Consider the following 19,137-nt stretch of genomic DNA (forward strand, 5'->3'; position numbering starts at 1 on the left):
TTAGGAGGCGTGGTTCCTTTTAAGGTTCCTCCGCTCCTGTGGACGATTCGGTGGCCATGGTAGAGCATGATGGCTTAATGCGAGTGTTTTGGCCTACCGACATACGCAAATCCAATCGTCCAGGAGTGGTGGTGGGATGGCGGAATTCCACCCTCGACGTGTTTGTCATTGCCATCTTGGACGATGTAGATGTCAGTCCTTCTTCCGCGACGAGATGACTCGACTGCTTTGCTAAACGCTGACGACATTCAGGCTAGCGAAGTCGAACATCACCTGAAGGGAGGATCGTTTTTCAGAAGTGCCCCCCATTCTCCTGGTCGAATATATGAGCTATGCGGGCATTCGTCTATGCACGTCCTTGGCGTGTCGAATTCGACCGGCACGGCCACCGTCGACCCTTCTTGGGTCTGCGCAATCAACCATCCTTCTTCACGCACCCCAACTATAACTTGCGCCAAGGCATCCAGCATACAGCTTATCCTCTACGACAGGCCGCAGCCTAAACGCATGCAGTACATCTCCTTGGAGCCAATTGCCCTAGCTCTTGGAGACAAGAGTTCCATGGTGGATGACGCCAAGGTTGACGCTACTGAAGACCTCGTCGAGCAACAAGAGAGGTCAGCAAAGGAAGCTAGGCAAAGGCTCGTTGAGAAATTGAAGCAACACACTATTTCCAATCGAGTCCCTTCGGCCCGTGACAAAGCACTACGGAAAATCATCAACCAAGTAAATTGGTCGTGGGAGCTGGAACAGACATTGCAAAAGAACGCCTGGCGACTTGGGCCACGGCCGAAGCGAAGTCTGAGCGTATCTGAGCAAGTAATGGAATCTGCGTCGACTATGAGAAACTATGTTCTCAGACAGCTTTGGACCTTTTTTGCCGTCTACTTGTTCCCAACAATACGCAAAACTTTCATCCTGTTTCTTCTTGGCCATCGCATGGTGGCTGAGATGCTACTTCTCATTCTAGAGTTTCGGATCAAACCAGGATACGCCGCCTTGAAGGACATATCAGCCACCGCACAGCAGATAGAAATTCGACTCCAACAATTTTGTTATTGGCCCATGCAGTACTCGAAGCTGCGGCAGAGAAAGGCGAATTGGGCGAGTATCACTACCAGCCATCCCGATTATATCCGATTTTACAACAGCCTTTGGCTCGTTGCCAACGACGTCATCATTGGCATAGCTCTTGGCTCCTACGTGATTGAGCATGCCGACTGGGTTGCCGCGCAAATTGGAGACCTGTTGAGGACGTACACCGTGGAGGCTCTTCAAAGCAGCATCTCATGGTTGATGGACTACCCAGCGGGTTTGAAACTCAATGGCGAGCTGGCAGTGTTTTTGGGTGACTTGTTTCTGTGGGTTATTGACTACTGGTCAAGTATGTCTCCACGATACGGTATCCTTTTGGTTTAAGAAATTCCAAACTTGGAGAGAAAAAACACTACAGATGACTAACCACATGTTCAGGCTGCATAGAAACCCTAAACCCAGCACTGCCAAATATCGTATGGTTCATCGGATTTACGTCCTTTGCAGGCGCCAGCATGCCAACTGCGCTGTTTTCGGATCTGCTGTCCCTCCTGACAGTTCACATCTACTCATTCTACCTTGCATCAGCCCGCATCTACCACTGGCAGCTGACGATTCTCCAGTCACTCTTCCACCTATTTCGAGGCAAGAAGCAAAATGTGCTTCGTAACCGTATTGATTCATGCGACTATGACCTTGACCAGCTGCTTGTCGGCACGATTTTATTCACGCTTCTCTTCTTTCTTTTGCCCACCGTGGTTGTATTCTACCTAAACTTTGCTATTGCACGAATGGTCATAATATCTATGAAGGCGGGATTTGATACTCTGCTTTCGTGTCTGAACCACTTTCCGTTATTCGCTTTGATGCTGCGTATAAAGGACGTAAAAAGGCTACCCGGTGTGTATTCTGCTGTAGACTCTGCACCTCCTATAGTTCGGCGGCTGACATTCGCAGGCGGCATTCGTTTCGAGCTTCGAGATACCCAAGATTATAGAGTCACAGACACTAATACTATTAATGAAACCCCCACGTCGATCATTTACCTCAAGGTGAGCCGGCGCCAGATGGCCAACTATCAACCCGCGCGTATATCTTGCTAACAATTGAAATCACAGTCAATACCTCTGAGTTTCAGTGCCATGTTCCACCAATACGCCCAGATGGCCCATCGCATTCGAAAACACTATCTCTCGCCGCGCGTCCTACTGTGCCTCCTCACAGGGCAGTTTGTCCCACCTATCAATCGCAAAAATCTGTATAGTTTGCAGTACAGCATGCTACCAGCAAGACGAGCAACGATTTGGGACATGTGGCGTGCTGTGAACACCGAAATTCCTCAGAAAAAAACCTTCCAACTACCTATAATACCGCCACTGCCGAATGGTGCCAAAAGGATGGCGGGGAACGGGCGTGCCAGGGCGCACTACTAGGAAGTAGCTATGTTGAAGTAATAGGATTTTAACTCGAAAGTTTCACCGGCGAGCTCAAGTGCTATTTATTGAGTCACTACGGTCTAGTAGCCCAGTGTTTAAAGTATGCAGGTGCGAAGCCATTCGAGCGTAACTTTCGAGTAGCTCACTTTCAGTTCACATCCACCCAGCCTCTTAATAGTATATAACCATTGGCAGTGCCAATGTTCTAATCAACATCTCCTTCATATACTTTCTTCCTTGTATACTTTCTTGCTTTATTGAAATCCTGACACCAGTATTTTCTACTTTCTTCACCATTTTCACCCACAGCCCTGGCTCACAGCTCACAGCTCACAACTTCTCTCCCTCTCAGCTGTCCAACATGGTTAGAACAAAACTCAGCAAAGAAAAACTGGCCAAAGGGCATAATACTGGGCACTGCAATCCTCCCATGTCACTTGATCAAAAGTTACGAGCCAACCAAGAGTCCACACCAAGCCTAGTCTCCCGGATGTGGAAATCGTCGACCTGGGTGAGCTGCAGTATGGCTCTGAAACGACACCCGCTCCCCCTATCAAGAGCCCAAGGCAAGATAGGACCTTCAAGGCCAAAAGAAGATGAGAATGTTGGAAACACCCCTGTTCAAATACCTCAGATAATTGTCACCACACCAGACGGCAAGCAGTGCGGGCTTGGTGACATGCCCGAGTGGCAGAAACCTCGTGCTCCAGAAGAGGTTTTGGTTATGTATGCCAAGTGGAGATCTCAAGATTTTCTGAGCCCTCGTTTCTATGCGAGGAACCCGACTCCAAAGAGGATTGTAAAGAGAAAGAGGGTGGTGAGACCTGTTGGAGATTCTGCGCCATCTTCTGAACGATCTTCTGAGCGACCTTCTGGGCGATCTTCTGGGCGATCTTCTGGGCGACCTTCTGCGCGATCTTCTGAACGATCTTCTGAACGATCTTCTGAGCGATCTTCTGAGCGGTCTTCTGAGCGGTCTTCTGAGCGGTATTCTAAGCGGTCTTCTAAGCGGTCTTCTGCGCGATCTTCAGAGCGATCTTCTGAGCAACCTTCTGAGCGACCTTCTCAGCCACCGCGTGGGCGTAAACTGTGGGCATGAGCTTCCCACTGGCATTTCCCATGCTACTCTTTAAACATTTGGAAGAATAGAAGGCGCTTTCCGTACCAACTACTACATTTTTTGGAGACGGCGGCATGAAGCAGACGGAATACTGCACGACATCACAACGCAGAGGATATACAGGATATATATACCCTCACTCCCGGGGAAAAGAGCGACATGAAAGGTTTGAAGGCACCGGCCAGGCAATTTGGACAATAATTCTCAGCATCATTACAACATTATTGCTTGACATTAATAATTGGCGTTTTGGTAATATGAGGGATGGGCAGTGTTTGGATAGAAGGACTTGGGACTTACACCGCTGCACACGGGGGAATTTAGACATGGGGCACCAGAGTCCGAACGGATTGTGACATTGGTGGTGCATATCGCTGTTGCTATACGGAGTACTCACACCATGTACCCGAGAATCTCGTTAGGTTGATAAATTGACCAAAAATGTGCAGCGATTGCCTCGTTGAAGTCCCTTGCATCTAAGATCATGCGTGTATCGAATAGCACGGCCATAGGCCAAGCCCCAACCAATTTGGAAGTAGGTCCTTCCTAGCCCACATGCACCTGCCCGCCACGCCAAAACCTGGTATTTGGGACCCCCTCTTTTTATTCAAGATGGGGGCACGTCGGTGCCGCGCGCCGATTGTGGAGTTCTTTAATTGAACATCGAACGAGCAAACACAACCAGGCTGGCTGAAAGACTGCATCGGAGGCCTTCTTTCCATCTCGCTGATGCTGTCCGGCCACACGGAGGAAGGCTGGGCTTTCTATCTTGCATCGGCATAAGGAGCCCGTCGTTACCGCCTTGTGATGGTGTTCTAGGCAAATACACTTAAAAGCGACTGGGACACATTTAAAGCCCCGTCTGATCGCGTATTCCGAGACAGCTTTGATTTTTATTTTGGCGTGGTCCGGCAGTCTTCGTATTCGATCATGGACCCAAAACAGAAGTTCTATCGTCATTTCCAGGACAGCGTAGCAGGTAAGCCCCAGCCCGTCGCAAAGCAGCTTCACATGCTACCGTACGCCGTGCGAAGCTGATGACTTGTATTGCAGAGCTTCAGGAGCAAATAGATGAGTTGGAGGCCGTGTCCGCCGTCGCAGGCGAACGGCAGGAAGCCATCGACCATGTTCTTGCTGGCATAAGCAAGCTCCAGCACGAGGTTTCTGACGCGGCAGAGTTCACGCCCTCGTATGATCGGAAGCAATACTCAGATGTGAGCGACTATATATATTCATTCCCTTGTTTGCTCATTCGGTAATCCAGCTGATACTTGGAACAGAACATCAAGAACCTCTCTGATAAGCTCAATGAAACCGTGGCCAGGGTCACACCAAGGTCTCGTTTCCAGTTTAAACGCTCCAGCATTGGCGCGCATGTCGATATGGGCGCGCCGGAAAATGACCCCCGCTTGCACCCAGGCAGTCTATCTCGAAACACGCAAAGTTCCTCTGGCGAAAGGCACCAGGAGGCCAGGGAGAGCGACGACACAGTTGGTGATCTCCCTTCTGTTGCCGCGATACGTGACTACAACGCCGAGCTCTCTCAGCCTAGTACGCAGTTTGTTAGGAAGCCAAGCTTCTCTATGGCAAGGAACATTGGCATTGCTAATCAGTCCCATCTGCACATCATTCTCCCATCTTCCGCGGCAAGGGCTACTGCGTCAGGGAGTTTGACGGATTTGAAGTGGTGCATTGTGGACATGTCCGTTCCTACAGCGCAGGGGAAGCCGTTTCCAGGATTGGCTTTGAGGAACATCTCAAACAGCCTGATTGTTGCCGGCCACGTCAACGGGCCAGTGCACATTACGGGTGTAGCGGACAGCATCATTGTGGTTACAGCACGGCAGGTTCGTATTCATGAGTGCAAGAATGTAGACATCTACCTGCACTGTACTAGTCATCCTATAATTGAAGACTGCACGGGTATGCGGTTTGCGCAACTACCCAAGTGTTATGTGAGTGTGTTGTACAGAAACCTCCCTTCTACACCTCAGATGCTGACCTGTTTCAAGTCAATCGAGGGCGAGTCGTCAAAGGAGAACCAGTGGGACCAAGTTGATGACTTCAAATGGCTCAAGGCTGGCCAGAGTCCGAACTGGACTACTCTTTCAGACGCCGAAGCTTTGGATGAGGCATTATGGACCAATGTCGTGCCTGGGCAGCCAGGTGTAAGTGTTGAAGAAACGCTGAAAAAGGTTGGTATACCTCGCCAGTAAACGCTGAAAGCGAGTTGTTTTCGACAGACAGAATAGTTGTGAACCCAATCAATCCAAATTATATACCCATGACCGTAAACGCCATTCGCTTTGCCATAAGACACATTCGTCTCATCCCGTTACCAATGCTGCCCCGTCCTGAGCAGAGTTGGTAGCCAGTTCCCAAGAATCAAATCTCCATTTTATCATCGCTAGCGGCACGATCCCTCTTGCCGAACGTGACGCCTCCCTCACGCAGAGTTTCCAGTAGTGCGCGCTGCTTCTCAATCCGAGCTTGTAAATCCTTTATCTCGCGGTTTTGTTCCTCGACGGAGCGGTCCATGTCCGGCAAGGCACGAACTTGAGCTCGCGCATGTTGGACTTTGTGCTTCAAGCCATCAGTGGCGCCGGGAACATCTTTGAATGACAATTGCTGCCCGTGGGTATGGACACCGCCGGGCGTCACACCGGTGGCAGTTGTCAGCCCATTCGAGGACTGGATGCCGGCCCGGACCTTGGCTAGGACTATGGAGAGCTCCGAGAGCGCATCGAGGTCGTCCGGGGACAGGTTGGGTGGCAGAGCGAGCGGGTGTCGTTCTGCTGCCATTGTCGGTGAAGGCCTACTCTGCGGTGGAAAGATGAATTGATGCGAAAAGCAAAGTCGCAAGTGGTCGAGTAGCGAATCAAGACCGCAGCTTGGGCATGCAAGTTGTGAACGATGGCTTGGCTGTGGCACTCAGTCATGGCTTGTTGTACCTGGTCAGCGGAGCTTATCGGACAAATCGGCTCATCAAATGTCAGGAGCGAAGCCAGTGCCGTGCAAATATACACACTGTATAGTTGCGTGCAGTTCACATGCACGTCTACAGTGCACTCGAGCCCTGAAACTTTCGATAGCCCGCTAGACAACCGTCGACCTATGACATAGATGTTGCATGTAAAACAACAACACCCCACCATTTTGCTGAGACAGATACAAGGCAAGCCTCTTTCTTCAAATTCACTCATCCTCCTCCTGCATCTCCGAACCAATTGAGCCTTTTGTTCCCCCCCTGCAAAATTCCACCCTTTCTTTTTCTCGATCTTGCCATAGAAGAACTGCATTCACCATGTCCAAGACCGAGCAGAAGGCTTGCCTCAGTACGTCGTCCCGTCCCGACCTCTTCAAACCACTGCCCCGCCGTGAAGCTTCTTCCCCAAGCGCTCCTCCTCTCCCGGCACCTGGCCGCGAGCCATCGAGCCTGCCCGAGTCTCGCAATGGCAAGGCTTCGAAAAGTCTTGACTATATACTTTTCATTTGCTATATGCTCGTGTATCTGGAGCTTGGGTGGCTAATTCTCTTGCTCGTGCGCTCCTTTGTTAGTCGTCATTGATGGATGGGGTATTCCCTCCGAAGAATCTCCCAAGGATGGCGACGCCATTGCGGCGGCCAAGACCCCCGTGATGGACGAGCTTTCGAACAATGCCGAGGGTTTCACCGAGCTGGACGCCTCTTCCCTGGCAGTTGGTCTGCCTGATGGTCTTATGGGCAACTCCGAAGTCGGTCACTTGAATATTGGAGCCGGTCGTGTCGTTTGGCAGGACGTCGTTCGTATTGATCAGACCATCAAGAAGGGCGAATTGGACGACAATCAAGCCATCAAGAAGACATTCCAGGGCGCCGCTGCCGGTAATGGTCGTCTTCATCTGTGCGGTCTCGTATCTCATGGCGGTGTGGTAAGTCAGGGTGCCGCGTCGTTCTGCCGTTACAGGGCTAACAGAGGCCGGTTCAGCACTCCAAGCAGGAACACTTGTATGCCCTCCTGAGGGCCGCCAAGAAGTACCAGGTTCCCAAAGTCTTTATTCACTTCTTTGGTGACGGCCGTGATACCGACCCCAAGTCCGGCGCTGGCTACATGCAGGAGCTCGTTGATTACCTCAAGGAGGTCGGCATAGGCCAGATTGCTACCGTAGTCGGTCGATACTTCGCCATGGATCGGGATAAGAGATGGGAGCGTGTTGAGATTGCCTTGAAGGGTATGTGCCACGGCGAGGGCGAGGCCAGCGAGGACCCTGTTGCCACCGTCAAGGCCCGATACGAGCGCGGCGGAAACAAGGACAAGGACGAATTCCTGACTCCCATCATTGTTGGGGGCGATGAGGCCAGAATCAAGGGTAAGAGAAAATGCTTATGTCTAAGCGATTGATTGCCAGATATTAGAGTGCTGACCTTGACGCCTTAGATGATGACACTGTCTTCTTCTTCAACTACCGCTCTGACCGTGTTCGACAAATCACCCAGCTACTCGGTGATGTCGATCGATCTGTTCTTGAGGATTTCAAGTACCCCAAGATCAACAAGCTCGTCACCATGACTACCTACAAGACCGATTACCCCTTCAAAGTTGCATTTGAACCCCAGCGCATGGGCAATGTCCTTGCTGAGTGGTTGGGCAAGCAAAATGTGGAGCAGGTTCACGTTGCTGAAACCGAGAAGTATGCCCACGTTACATTCTTCTTCAACGGTGGTGTTGAGAAGGTGTTCCCTCTGGAAACCCGAGACCAGGACCAGGACCTTGTGCCTTCCAACAAGTCGGTAGCTACCTACGATCTGGCCCCGGAAATGTCTGCAGATGGCGTTGCCGATCAGGTTGTCAAACGCTTGGGCGAACAGAAGTTCCCCTTCGTCATGAACAACTTTGCTCCCCCGGACATGGTTGGCCACACTGGTGTCTACGAAGCCGCCATTATTGGCTGCGAGGCCACTGACAAGGCTATCGGCAAGATTCTTGAGGGCTGCAAGAAGGAGGGCTACATCCTCTTTATTACTGCTGATCACGGCAATGCTGAGGAGATGAAGTTTGCTGATGGCAAGCCCAAGACCAGCCACACCACCAACAAGGTGCCATTCATCATGGCCAATGCTCCTGAGGGCTGGAGCTTGAAGAAGCAGGGCGGCGTCCTGGGAGACGTTGCCCCGACAATTCTTGCAGCCATGGGTCTTCCTCAGCCTGACGAGATGACTGGCGAGTCGCTGCTTGACAAGAACCTTAAGAGGGGTACCCAGTAAGCAGGGCCAGCTGGTGCAAAAGTTGTTGTTTGGGTAACGGAGTTGTGAGGGTCGTGACTTGGGGGTTAGCATGAGAAATGAAGCGTGTAGACTAGATGATGGGCATGGGAGCCGGATCGGGTATGAATGAGCAACGAACGATAGATATGGCGAAGTGAATGAGCGTAGCAGGGACTATGCCAGAGTAGATATAGAATCACACAAATGGCGTAACATGGTGACATTTGGGCGGTTCCTTTTATCATCAGTTGAGTGATGGCCTTGCTATGGTGACGCGCTTTGCGCTTGGAACACCAACTTGAACAGCATGGGTAGATGAGTTTAATCCAACGGACTATAAGCAATCGTCAGTGATGGTGTACATCTTCGATGCTACCAGATCTGGCCTACGGATGCAGTACTCGATACAAAGTACAGGGTGTGCGTGGGTAATTTTGACGCAGGGCAACAGGTGTGTGCTTTTCCTGTGGCAAGCATAGGGGACTGTCAAGTTAGAAAATGTCGACTATTTGGACGATTTCTCCCAACCCATATACTCTCCTGTGGTTTGCTTCCCGGGGGGCTGTTTCGAGGTTTTTAATTGCCAGCGTTGAGTACGGAGTAGCCAATTACCTCGCGGCGAGTTTAGGGGATCCGGGCTGTCATTACGGAAAGTTTGACAGCCCGGCCAGTGGGTCGAAAAGTTTAACAAGACCTCATCCCACGCCGTTGGTCTTTTCGCAGGGCAAGTCAGATGCTATCCGGCGCATGTATGCATATAAACGAGCTGACGAGAGCAGGGGCTCGTGGTCTCACGGTGGAAGCCCGTCGAAGGGACAAAGACACCCACCCTGCGCGGGCAAGTTTACGTCACTGGTTGTGGGGGCCGGTCCAATCAGGACCCCCGATATGAGGCAATCGGGGCTCTCTGCACGCGCAAAAATGAAGTGTCGTCGGGACGAGACTGGCGATCATTGCGGACCTGGCTCCGGCGTGCGACGAAGGGTTCTAACCGAGTAGCATGCTGAAGAGCCTGCTCGTGGTGACGGGGACGCGCTGCTGCCAGTCGATGGAGAGGATCAAATACGACGGTGTTTTATTTCACGATGAGACCGGCCTGGGCTGTGAGCAGCAATGGCTGGGTGTGACTGGTCCAAGTGCCCCGGATAGCCGAGTTGCCGTGGCGTAGCGGCGCGGTCGAGAACATTTATTTACCAGACCGTCTGCAGGCTGCGTGGTTTGTGTTGAGGAGGGCGTCGGGTGTCTGGTGCGTTGCACACCTGACGTTTGGAGTCATATGCCAGCAGGCTGCGACCGCAGCCAACTAAAGTACTTAAGTATAGAGTAACTTGCTCCTCGGGGGATTTTGGAAAGGTTTTCCGCTTGTCACAGCGCCATGGGCCGACGACGGAGCACATGCAGTCAACTGGTCGACAACAGAACATTGAGCCCGGACTGGAGGCATTGGCTTGACTGGTGGATTGGACTGCAACGGCTTCAACATTCAATGGGCCTGTGCCTGTGGGCGCGTCATGGCAGTGGGGAGGGTCCAGATGTCGACTCCAGATGTCAGGTCAGGTCAGTCGGCGCGGGCCATCGACGTTAACGCTGATGAGTGAGACCGGTGGCGGCGATGGCGGCGTAAAAGTGAGATGACGGCGCCCCGGCGGGCGGTTTCGCAGTGGGCTGTTGGTTGTTTGAGCACCCAGGCATCTACTTAAGTAAGCAACCAGGATTGCAATTAACCTGGCCTGTGGCTGTGGCCTGTATGTACATACATGACCCGGCATATTGTCCACTGTGGAATATCACGCCGGTACTTGACATCGAGTATCATCGAGGTGCTGGCTGGAATACGCTAAGTACTTAAGTACTTAGCTGAAGTAGCTGAGAAGACACGCTAGTGTCAAGTGCATGAACCAAGTATGGGTGCTAAAAGTTGACGACTGCCGGCGGGCAAAAGACGCCAGGCCCTCAACTGGTGCCTGTACTGACTAAAACATGGCCTGATGTGACGAGTAGCTTACAATTGCGGTCCTGTCGAATGGTCTGGTACCATATTATTACGACGAGATTGAGCAGGCATGCCGGCGAGTTACATCAAACGGAGCTGCAAAATACGCAATTCTTTTTGACCATTTTTAGTACTAGTTGATTTACATCTCTTCCCGTCATCAGCGTACCAACCTCGAAGCTGTACCAGCTCCTTCCGCCAGCGAGGCCCGAGAAGCGCAATTATAAGCAGCAGTTTCTATAGCGCCACACCACCGGGTCCATCCATCCAACCAGGAAAAAAAGGCTGGACCCTGAAATTCACTCCATGCTGTGGGTCTCGATCTCTTTTGATCCCGCAAACACCCCGTAGGTCGTGGAAATCGGTGCAATGAGCGTCGAATCTAAGCTTCGCGGCCCGCCGAGTTTCCTTGCACCCCATTGCACACATCGCCGCACTCATCGCACCCTTTCCCGGCGGGCTTTGTTTGGTGGCAGTGACTCGGCCTTGCTTCTTCGCCCGTCCTGGCAATGGCAATGGCCTCTCTTCTCTCTTCCTGTTCCTTGCTGATCTGCCGTCGCCACCTGCCCTTGCTCTCCCTCAGCCTCTTCTCCTCCACCGCACGCTGAATTCTTGGCTGCAGCCTTGAATCATCAAGAACCGCATAACCTCACGCCCAACTTCCGCCATACATCAAACTTCCGTCACATACTGCTTGAATCTTACACCATATATCCTTTCACCGTGTCGTGAAATCGTGCCCTCACGCCCGAGTTGTCTTGCGATTGCTTGGACGATCCATTGTTTCCACAAACCAGCAACATTGAACTCACTTACTCTGTCGCCTAACCAGTCCATTCTGCTGGTTATTCCGCCGACCAAATTTCTTACGACCTTGCTTACGAGTCTCGGTTAAACCAGTTTCATCCGGACATCTTTGTCGACACCCATCAAGCATCGAAACGCTGCTCGTCACATCGCAGGTTTTCGAAGCCATTACTTTTTTTTAGTACACTGCTATACGAGCACCCCTAAATATATCAATCGTTTGTGTGAGCTCAAGGTAAGGCCAAAAGTCCCGACATTGCTGGTGCACCGAAAAGCTCATTTACTCCCTCGATACCCAACGTCAACAAACAACCATGATGAGTAGTTGACATGCTAATGCATTGGACCGCACAGGCTGCTTGACCTCCCATCTCTCAAGTTTGACGGTTGATAGTCAGCCAGCACGACGACGTCTGAACGGCTCAAACCGCCGGGAAATCTATTCCACATTTCCAGCAGTCGTCGACGACTGTAGCAGAGCGGTATTGGGTCGCAATAGGTGAGCCATTGACAGAAGCTGCTCAACACGGCATAATTGGAGCGGTGCAGTTGCGACGCGACGATCGATCGATCACTCTGATCAGTTTTGTCGCATATGTAGCCTCCGCTTTCAGCAGCCCCAGGGCTAGAACGCCAATGGCGCTGCCCACCAATAGCCAGTCCAGCCCCTCATTCCGCCCATCCCCCCCTTACAACCGCGCTGTATGTACATACGCACTCAGCATGCCACTAACAAAGCCATATATGCAGTTAAGCAGAAACAATCTTTTACAGAGAAGTGATCAGCAGTCATACGTCACATCTGTCGACCCCGGGTCTTGACAACGCCTAGGTGCGCCTTTTGAAGGCAGCGGCCCAGTAGACGAGCGCTTGATCACTTCAGATCTCGAGGAGAACATTGAAATGTTCAGCTGGCCCAACGACGAACGCGTCCCGATTTATCATTAAAATCTTCTCATGCATCGACGATGCTATCGCAGAATCGAAACGCACAAGGCACAGAACCTCCCCCGCCGACAGGTCCGTTGGGCCACCCGTTACCACGACGGGCCTCGCCAGGAAACTCGGTAACCTTGAAGCATCACCAACTCGCCCGCGATGCTTCTCTCAGAGCGAGTCCCGGCTCGTCGCCGGCGGCGAATCCAAGCAATGTAACAAGCTCGCCGCGCCGTAATTCCTCCGGGGAGAGCCACGAAACGGGCCAGAGCGACCCGAAAAAATGGTTTGATTTGTCAAACCAAAACCCGACTGCAACGTTTGACAACAGCGCCATGGATGGTATGGATGGTTTGTGTCACTCTACACATGATGTTTGCAGTCTGGCTTGATATGACTAACATGTTCGTCGCAGTTGACCCTCCCTTCTTCCAGAAAGAGTCGGACTCGTCAAATGAAGACAAGCCATACCAGTTCCAACACCCGGCTCCTCCGCGGCTCGCCACCGGCCAGAGTAGCAGCGCGGATGACTATCGCAGCGTGATTGACGATCTCACCGTCGAAATTCAAAAGCTGAAGGAAGAATTGAAGAGGTACAAGCAAAAGGGTCCGGAAACGCTGCGAAAGGACAAGCTCTTCGAAATCAAGTACCATGGTCTACCAAGGCGTAGGAGACGAGAATTAGAAACAACGCTGCGTGACTTCGCGGCTAGCATTGAAGACTCTCCGGATGCCTCGTCGTCTCAGCGAAAGAAATCATTGCGACACGCCACGCGTGACCACATGTACTCGGCTTCGGGATCCGCTTCTAAGCACGCCTCCTCTTCGTCTGGCTCCAATGCTAGACCTGTAGACTCTGCATATGCGTCCATGTCGAGCGCTGCTAATTCAACTGGAGCGTCGCTCGGCCGTCCAAGTGTCGGCTCGCGTGTCAGGTCCGACCAAAAGGTAGAAAACTACCTGCGCGACATCCCTGAGGGCTTGTACCCACGCCACATGATATTGACCGACAGGGACAGAAAGAAGTTGGTGGTACGACGCCTGGAACAATTATTTACAGGGAAGATTGCGGGCCGGCATGCGCGCCGAGCCAGACATCGCCAAACCGATGGAGTCGAGGCAGATGGGGTATCAGCCGATGTTGACTCTCAAGCTCAACCTCATCTAGCCAAGCAGCAGCCTACACCTGCTACCAATAATGCCGCTGGCGGCGGCGCCGCCGCCGCCGGAAATTCAGAGCCGTCACGGGAAGCCAAGATTTTACCCCCGGAACAACAATCTGGTCACTCTTGCAAGAAAAGTCGATCGCGAGATAATGGCTCGGCTTGTCACTCCAACGGCGATCAGACAGAGTCCCGGGGCAACGGAAACAGCAGTGGCTCAGGAACCAACACCTCGCCAACCCAACCGCCCGTCCCTGACCAGCGACCCACACGCGTAAAGGATCTGGACCCGGATCGGACTCAAGTTCCCTCTGAAAATATGGAGTATATTCGTCATCTGGGCTTAGTTCCTCCAGAGCTTATAACAGAGTCGAAAAAGGATAACCTGGACGTGCAGCCAGATGCTGAGGGTTGGGTGTACTTGAATCTGCTGTGCAACTTGGCACAGCTACACATCATCAATGTTACGCCAAGCTTCGTACGATCTGCCGTGAACGAAATTAGTACCAAGTTCCAGCTCTCACCCGACGGCCGCAAGATTCGTTGGCGAGGTGGTCGGGATGGCACCAGGTTCTCCAGTGACAGTTCGAATGAGAGCTCTCAGAGGAGCGCAGACACAGAAGATTCCGAGTCGGGTCAACGCAAGAGGCAAAAGACTGGCAACTCCACAGCAGATGATGTTCAGTCCGGCGGAAGTTCAAAAAATCGCTCCAAATTCGGCCCTCAGGTGTCCGCTTCATCGGATAGCTTCCACTACAAGCCGCTTTTTGTTCACAATAGCTCCCCCAACGGAGAGACATCGCTGGACGAAACTTTGTCGTCCTTCGGACCCATTGACGATAGCAATGGAGACGATTCACGATGGAACCTGAGTGGCTCTGGCACGTCGAATCGTCGGAAGCGTCGCCATGACGGTGCTATTATTTATTATAGCGGCGCGCCGTTCTGCACTGACCTTTCTGGTGGCCCTGGTGATACATCTCCTGCAACATACATGCTGTCCAGCGGCCAAGACCGCCAAGACTCCCAAGGACAATCTTCACGCCCGATGCTTCACCGATCCACATCTGGTTCTTCCCTGGGTTACCGTCCACTTAGCGAACGGAATCATTGTATTGACACCAGCGTGAAGATGGACGTTGACAGCAGTGACGGTGTCCCGGATCTCACAGGTGACTCAGACTCCGAATCAAGCATCCCCGATTCCGAGTTTCCATGGTCCTCTGCGCAACAGTATATTGAAGTGCATCCGCTGGAGCCTTGCGGTCTGGGAGGCGTTATGCCGGATGACCACTTCATGGTCGTCGTAACAACGAAACGACCCATGACAGATGCTACGGCGTCAGAATACCAGTCTAATTTACCAAGAAAATCGGAGGAAGCCACTGAGTTTATCATCAGTCGATTAGCAAGCATGTCAACTTCATCACCTGCCCCGCTTGCCACAAGTCAGCAAAACGTTTACCCTGTTGAAATTGATTACATGTCGGGTAGGATCAAGCGTCTTGCTCCAGTGCCGCTGCCTCCACCGGTCATTTTCCTCCCGCCATTTAGTACGGACACGTCAAGCTCGGGGGATGATGAATTCGGCTCTGAGGATGATGACGACGCCCTGGAGTCTTCAGAAGAGCTGATGAGCCGAGCTGTCAATCCACATCAGTCAGATGGCTACCCTGATGGTGTGGACTTGAGCAGCGGGGACGAAGATGGCGAAGAGCCTGACGAGGATGATGCCGCCAATGGGATGTATGAGCGAATGGACACGGATGATGTGCCCAATTTCAAGCGTCCCATTGTCAGTGCCAAGCGCCCGTCTATTGGCAGCGCAGAGGCCGCACCTGGAAGCATTCGATGCAGAAGTAAAAGTGCCAGCGCCGATGCCGTGTTTAGAACCGGCGGCAGTTCGGCCGCAACCGCAGGAGGAGTGGAAAGTGGCCACAGCACCAGCGATGAAGAGAGTTGACATTAACGCGCAATCCTGACGGCATGATTGCATGCTGGCAACACGGAACTCACGACTTGTCGATAGTTGAGTTTTTATTGGAATTACGAAGCCTTGTACCCATTTTTATTTAGTTTGTCTTCTTCTGCTACTTTCTCTGACGTATATCTTCTTTTTATACATTCTTGACAGCGGGCGATAGACATATTTGGCGACCAGAGATTCGGGAGATGTTACTGGGGTCTGTTTGCGTTGAATTTTGTGGCGCAAAGTCCATTGCGACAAAGCCCAATTTGCATGCGGCAAGGTGTTTTAAGGCATTTTTGTGTACAACTTGGGAAACCCTTTTTTTTTTGGTCATGTTCAAGGTTCCCTCCCCTTGGACAGCTGGTCCATATCTATATGTCTGGCAGAGGCCATGGACAAGATTGCGGAAGCGTTGTTTGCGACAAGGGAAAACTGGCTCTGGTAGGCTAAAACGCGATGGATGCTAGTGTAGCGCTGAAATGGAGTTATCAATTTTCTATGACTCAAATGATTTAAACGGTCTTGATGTCGGGGAAGATGAAGTCTGCGAATGTCAAGTCGGCGCAGTACCAAAATGCTCTGCATGCTTGTTTCACGGCTAGAGCTACTGCCCTGTGGGGTAGCTGCTAGCCTACTTCAGTAAGTGCTAGTTTGCCAAGGACTAGCTAGACCAAGGCATGATAGGCATCGGCGCAGTGTGGGGCCGGCATCTGCACCGACCCCACGTCCCTGTGCCCACTTTTTTCGTCGCAAGCTTGGAGCCTTCTGTACACTCTGCTGCTGACATTCTACAACCAACAGTCCAAAACATGGGGCGCCTGTAGCAAACATTGGCGTTATTGCGCGAGAACAAGAGATACGACGTATCCCTTTAACTTTTCAGAGTTTTTTTTTTTGCTTTGCGATTCTTTGATTGCATTGCCGTTTCCTCTTCTGACCCCTCCTCCCACCGCCTTTTCTCTTCCGCAGAGTCCTTGCGTCCGCACATGTCACTGCTTGATTTGCACGAAGCATTCCGAGTCAAGCCGGTCAGCAAGTGTCCACGATGCATCTCCCACTACTGAAGCTGGTGGCTCTCGCCACGGCGGCGGCGGCTGCGGCACGGGATGCGACGAACCACCCCCGTCGTGTGAAGGAGGTTAAGAATGTCGCTATTATCGGTACGTAGATAATCCTTCTTGGATGGGTTTTGAGGATGGGCGGAATCTGGGGCTGGATTGGACCGGAAAGCTCCAGACAGATTGGGAGCAACATGCTGTGACGTTGGCCGCGTACTTACTGACATGGCAAATATACAGGTGCCGGTGCTGCCGGCACTTCAGCTGCATACCACTTGCAAAAGTATGCCGAGGAAGAAGGTCTGGCTGTCAATATCACGGTTTTCGAAAAGACTGACCACATCGGCGGTCGTACCGTCACCGTGAATGCCTTCAACGACCCCGGGCAGCCCGTGGAGCTCGGAGCATCCATCTTCATCAAGGACAACCACATCATGTACAATGCTACTCGGGACTTCGACTTGTCGCTGACGGGGTTGACGGAACCCCAGCCTGCTGACTACACAGCTATTTGGGATGGCAAGACCATCTTGTTTCGGTCAGAGGCAGGTGCTTCCAAGTGGTGGGATGCTGCAAAGCTGTTTCTGAAGTATGGCCTGGCGCCGTACAGGGCTGTGCAGCTGGTCAAGAGCGCCGTCGGGACTTTTCTTCGCCTTTATGAGACGCCGTATTTCCCGTTTCGGTCGTTGACGCAGAGGGCCTTTGAGCTGGGGTTGTTAAGGTTGACGGGTGTGACGGGCGAGCAGTATCTGAGAGATAACAATGTGAGTTTGCGACAGAAAAGGCATGCCGTGTATAGCGCTCTGGAAACTCGATGCTAAATTCTTGTTCAAGATCAACCCGGACTTTGTTCGAGACCTCATGCAGTCGGCTACACGGGTCAACTATGCCTCCAACATGGCCTACATCCACGGTTTAGAGGCAATGGTGAGTTTTTTTTTTTTGCTACAATGCGTTTGGCAGTTGACCAGGTTGCTCATCTTCTTGTAGGTGTCGTTCTCTACCGAGGGTGCCGTCGCCGTTGCTGGAGGTAATTGGCAAATCTTTGAGAAGCTGCTTCAGCACAGTGGTGCAGTCTACTATCCCAACACTTCTGTTGCCACCCTCGCATTTCAAAAGGGTGCCGACAAGCCTGGATCTGCTCCCAAGTATCTAATCTCGACGAAATCGTCGGGTTCGACATCAAAAGCCGCCAAGCTGCCCACCGCCTTTGACAATGTTATAATCGCATCACCCTGGCAGTTCAGCGGCATCGAAGCTGCCAAGGGAGTAATCAAACATCGTATTGATACGATCCCTTATATGAAGCTCCACGTCACTCTATTCACCTCTCCCTTCCTATTGCAGCCAAGCTTCTTCGGTCTTGAAGCAGGGACAAAGGCTCCGAGCAATGTATACACAACTCTCGGCAAAGACGAGGAAGCTCATGAAGGCCCGGAGGGAGTCGGCCGTACCGGCTTTTACTCCATCAGCACCCTGCGCACAGTCACAAATCCCAAGACACAAGGGAAGGAGTTCCTCTACAAGATTTTCTCAGCCGAGCCGGTCAATTCAACTTTTCTGTCTGATATCCTCGGCACACCAGTTCCGTCTTGCTTTATATGCAACGAAACTACGGGCGAAGTAGAGCCCATCTCATGGTACTACCCGCACTGGTTTTACTCGTACCCGATTGAATCCCCGCGCGTCACCTTCCAGGATCCCATTGTCGGCAGAGGCCTATACTATACTTCTGGAGTGGAGAGCTTCATCTCAACCATGGAGACTAGCGCCCTCATGGGGATGAATGTCGCTCGTCTCATGGCAGATGACTTTGCCGGCGTCACCAGGAGCAGAGGAGGCAACAAGGACACCGCCTCGCAGGACACAAGTCCCAGGCCTCCAAGGGAAGATTTCTGGGATAGTATGGACAGCGAGATGGGGGCCAGTATGAACTTTCCGGGTGCAGATGAACTTTAGAAGAGCTAGGATACCCTTTGATGTTTTTTCTTTCTTTCTCTTTTGATACTAGAGTGCGGGGAATGGTGGGTATAGATGGCTGTTGATTGGGAATGTTTACACGGTAGCCATGGCGAATGATTAGGGGACACGGACTTGGCTAGAATGTGGTAAACTGCGTGTTGAAATATATTGAAAATGTGCGCATATACATCAGATAGCGGACGGGTGGCTGCACGATTTCACCCTCTGGTCAATAATATCATTGTTCAGGCTCGCAATGCCACCTGCAAAGTTACTTTGCCGCAAGGCCGATGGAAATTACCACATGCAAGTCTAGCGAGACGGTTTGCACACACTCCAACGAATAGGACGTCTTTCGTCTTGTCATCGCTTTTCCTCGGGGTTACCTTTGGCTTCACCAGGGTGCCAAACCAG

The 19,137-nt window shown here is 51.9% G+C and overlaps 7 protein-coding genes across 7 annotated transcripts; 6 read left to right on the forward strand and 1 right to left on the reverse strand.

Moving 5' to 3' along the window:
- Window positions 1-56: 56 nt before the first annotated feature.
- gpi1 (N-acetylglucosaminyl-phosphatidylinositol biosynthetic protein gpi1) lies at window positions 57-2,468 on the forward strand (the record flags this gene model as incomplete). Its single annotated transcript, XM_066130350.1, has 5 exons — window positions 57-191; window positions 253-1,384; window positions 1,474-1,935; window positions 1,993-2,087; window positions 2,154-2,468. The coding sequence occupies 5 exons, from the start codon at window positions 57-59 to the stop codon at window positions 2,466-2,468; spliced, it is 2,139 nt and encodes a 712-aa protein (XP_065986276.1).
- Window positions 2,469-2,994: 526 nt separating this feature from the next.
- Window positions 2,995-3,604, forward strand: G6M90_00g044530 (uncharacterized protein; the record flags this gene model as incomplete). Its single annotated transcript, XM_066130351.1, has 2 exons — window positions 2,995-3,197; window positions 3,337-3,604. 2 exons carry the CDS (start codon window positions 2,995-2,997, stop codon window positions 3,602-3,604), a joined length of 471 nt encoding a protein of 156 aa, XP_065986509.1.
- A 917-nt stretch (window positions 3,605-4,521) lies between these two features.
- Window positions 4,522-5,807, forward strand: TFCC (Tubulin-folding cofactor C; the record flags this gene model as incomplete). The annotated part of the gene is made up of 4 exons (XM_014692301.1): window positions 4,522-4,570; window positions 4,645-4,805; window positions 4,872-5,546; window positions 5,604-5,807. The coding sequence occupies 4 exons, from the start codon at window positions 4,522-4,524 to the stop codon at window positions 5,805-5,807; spliced, it is 1,089 nt and encodes a 362-aa protein (XP_014547787.1).
- A 169-nt stretch (window positions 5,808-5,976) lies between these two features.
- Window positions 5,977-6,393, reverse strand: G6M90_00g044550 (uncharacterized protein; the record flags this gene model as incomplete). The annotated part of the gene is made up of 1 exon (XM_014692302.1): window positions 5,977-6,393. One exon carries the CDS (start codon window positions 6,391-6,393, stop codon window positions 5,977-5,979), a length of 417 nt encoding a protein of 138 aa, XP_014547788.1.
- A 502-nt stretch (window positions 6,394-6,895) lies between these two features.
- ipgm-1 (2,3-bisphosphoglycerate-independent phosphoglycerate mutase) lies at window positions 6,896-8,835 on the forward strand (the record flags this gene model as incomplete). Its single annotated transcript, XM_066130352.1, has 4 exons — window positions 6,896-6,926; window positions 7,150-7,502; window positions 7,559-7,940; window positions 8,009-8,835. 4 exons carry the CDS (start codon window positions 6,896-6,898, stop codon window positions 8,833-8,835), a joined length of 1,593 nt encoding a protein of 530 aa, XP_065986305.1.
- A 3,768-nt stretch (window positions 8,836-12,603) lies between these two features.
- On the forward strand, window positions 12,604-15,697 carry FRQ (Frequency clock protein; the record flags this gene model as incomplete). Its single annotated transcript, XM_066130353.1, has 2 exons — window positions 12,604-12,922; window positions 12,987-15,697. 2 exons carry the CDS (start codon window positions 12,604-12,606, stop codon window positions 15,695-15,697), a joined length of 3,030 nt encoding a protein of 1,009 aa, XP_065986536.1.
- Window positions 15,698-16,748: 1,051 nt separating this feature from the next.
- FLCY (Farnesylcysteine lyase) lies at window positions 16,749-18,720 on the forward strand (the record flags this gene model as incomplete). The annotated part of the gene is made up of 4 exons (XM_014692305.1): window positions 16,749-16,863; window positions 17,002-17,525; window positions 17,596-17,688; window positions 17,752-18,720. 4 exons carry the CDS (start codon window positions 16,749-16,751, stop codon window positions 18,718-18,720), a joined length of 1,701 nt encoding a protein of 566 aa, XP_014547791.1.
- Window positions 18,721-19,137: the final 417 nt, after the last annotated feature.

This window comes from Metarhizium brunneum, chromosome 2 (genome assembly GCF_013426205.1).
Source record: "Metarhizium brunneum chromosome 2, complete sequence".
In the NCBI taxonomy this organism is placed as follows: Eukaryota; Fungi; Ascomycota; class Sordariomycetes; order Hypocreales; family Clavicipitaceae; genus Metarhizium; species Metarhizium brunneum.